Here is an 878-nt window from a genome sequence, read left to right as displayed (position 1 = left end):
ACCGTTTCTGCCTGGTTTAGGGATAAAGACTACCCTCGTCTCCCTCCAGGTTTGTGGTACATATCTCAGGGCTATACTAGCCCTGAATACTTTTATTAGTGGACCTGTCAGCATTTCCAGTCCCTCCCTTAGGAGTGCCGGGTAAATGCCGTCCGGTCCCGGTACCTTATAAGGCTCAAAGGTTTCTATTGCCCATTTGACCCCGCTCGGTTGTACGATTCTGGCCGCGAGGGACCATTCTTTGGTCACACGAGGTTCCCTTGATTGATCCTCGTCTCTGTTGCCCTGAATCGTGACATCCTCTCTGAATCCCGGAAAGTGAGTGGACATCAAGTGTCTCAGTGTCTCCTCCGTTGATTCAGTGTATCTTCCATCCGGGAGCTTTAGACATCCCAGTTGAGGTGAATTGTCTTTGCTGAGGATTTTGTTGAGTCTGGATATCTCCGGAGAACTTTCAACGCTCCCGCAGAACTCCCTCCAGCTCCTCCTCTTTGACATTGTGACATTGATTTCTTTGCTATAGCGTCGTTGGGAGCTCCTGAAAGCTGCCTAATCAGTTTCCGCCTTTGACTTTCTTGCTCTATTGAAAAGCCTTCTTGTCTCAACCCTGAGCTTAATAAGCTCATTGTTCCACCATGGGATCTTAGTTGAGACTTGTTTCTGCCTTAGTGGGCAGTTTGCTTCATAGGCCTCTATGATAGCGTCGCTGACAAACTGCGACGCCACTTCTAGATCCTGTTTTGTATTGAATCTGGACGGGGCTTTTTTCAGAATGGTGCCAAGGTCCTTTCTGTAGCTCGTCCAGTTTGTGTTTCTGGGGTTGCGACCCCAATTCCCCTTTTCCCTGTGCTCGAGCGCAAAACGTAGCTGCCTGTGAT

The 878-nt window shown here is 49.1% G+C and overlaps 1 protein-coding gene across 1 annotated transcript in view; it reads right to left on the bottom strand.

Moving 5' to 3' along the window:
- Nucleotides 1-549: 549 nt before the first annotated feature.
- Nucleotides 550-878, bottom strand: part of LOC116852664 — an 888-nt gene continuing 559 nt past the window's right edge. Inside the window, exon 2 of the mRNA XM_032833231.1 lies at nt 550-871. Coding sequence (XP_032689122.1) covers nt 550-871 — 322 coding nt within the window. The remainder of the gene's footprint in view (nt 872-878) is intronic.

Source organism: Odontomachus brunneus, unplaced genomic scaffold (genome assembly GCF_010583005.1).
Source record: "Odontomachus brunneus isolate Ranch 3 - 2012 unplaced genomic scaffold, Obru_v1 Obru_scaffold_246, whole genome shotgun sequence".
Classification (NCBI taxonomy): Eukaryota; Metazoa; Arthropoda; class Insecta; order Hymenoptera; family Formicidae; genus Odontomachus; species Odontomachus brunneus.
Note: the sequence above shows the minus strand (reverse complement) of the source record. Positions and strands in the feature narration are given on the sequence as shown.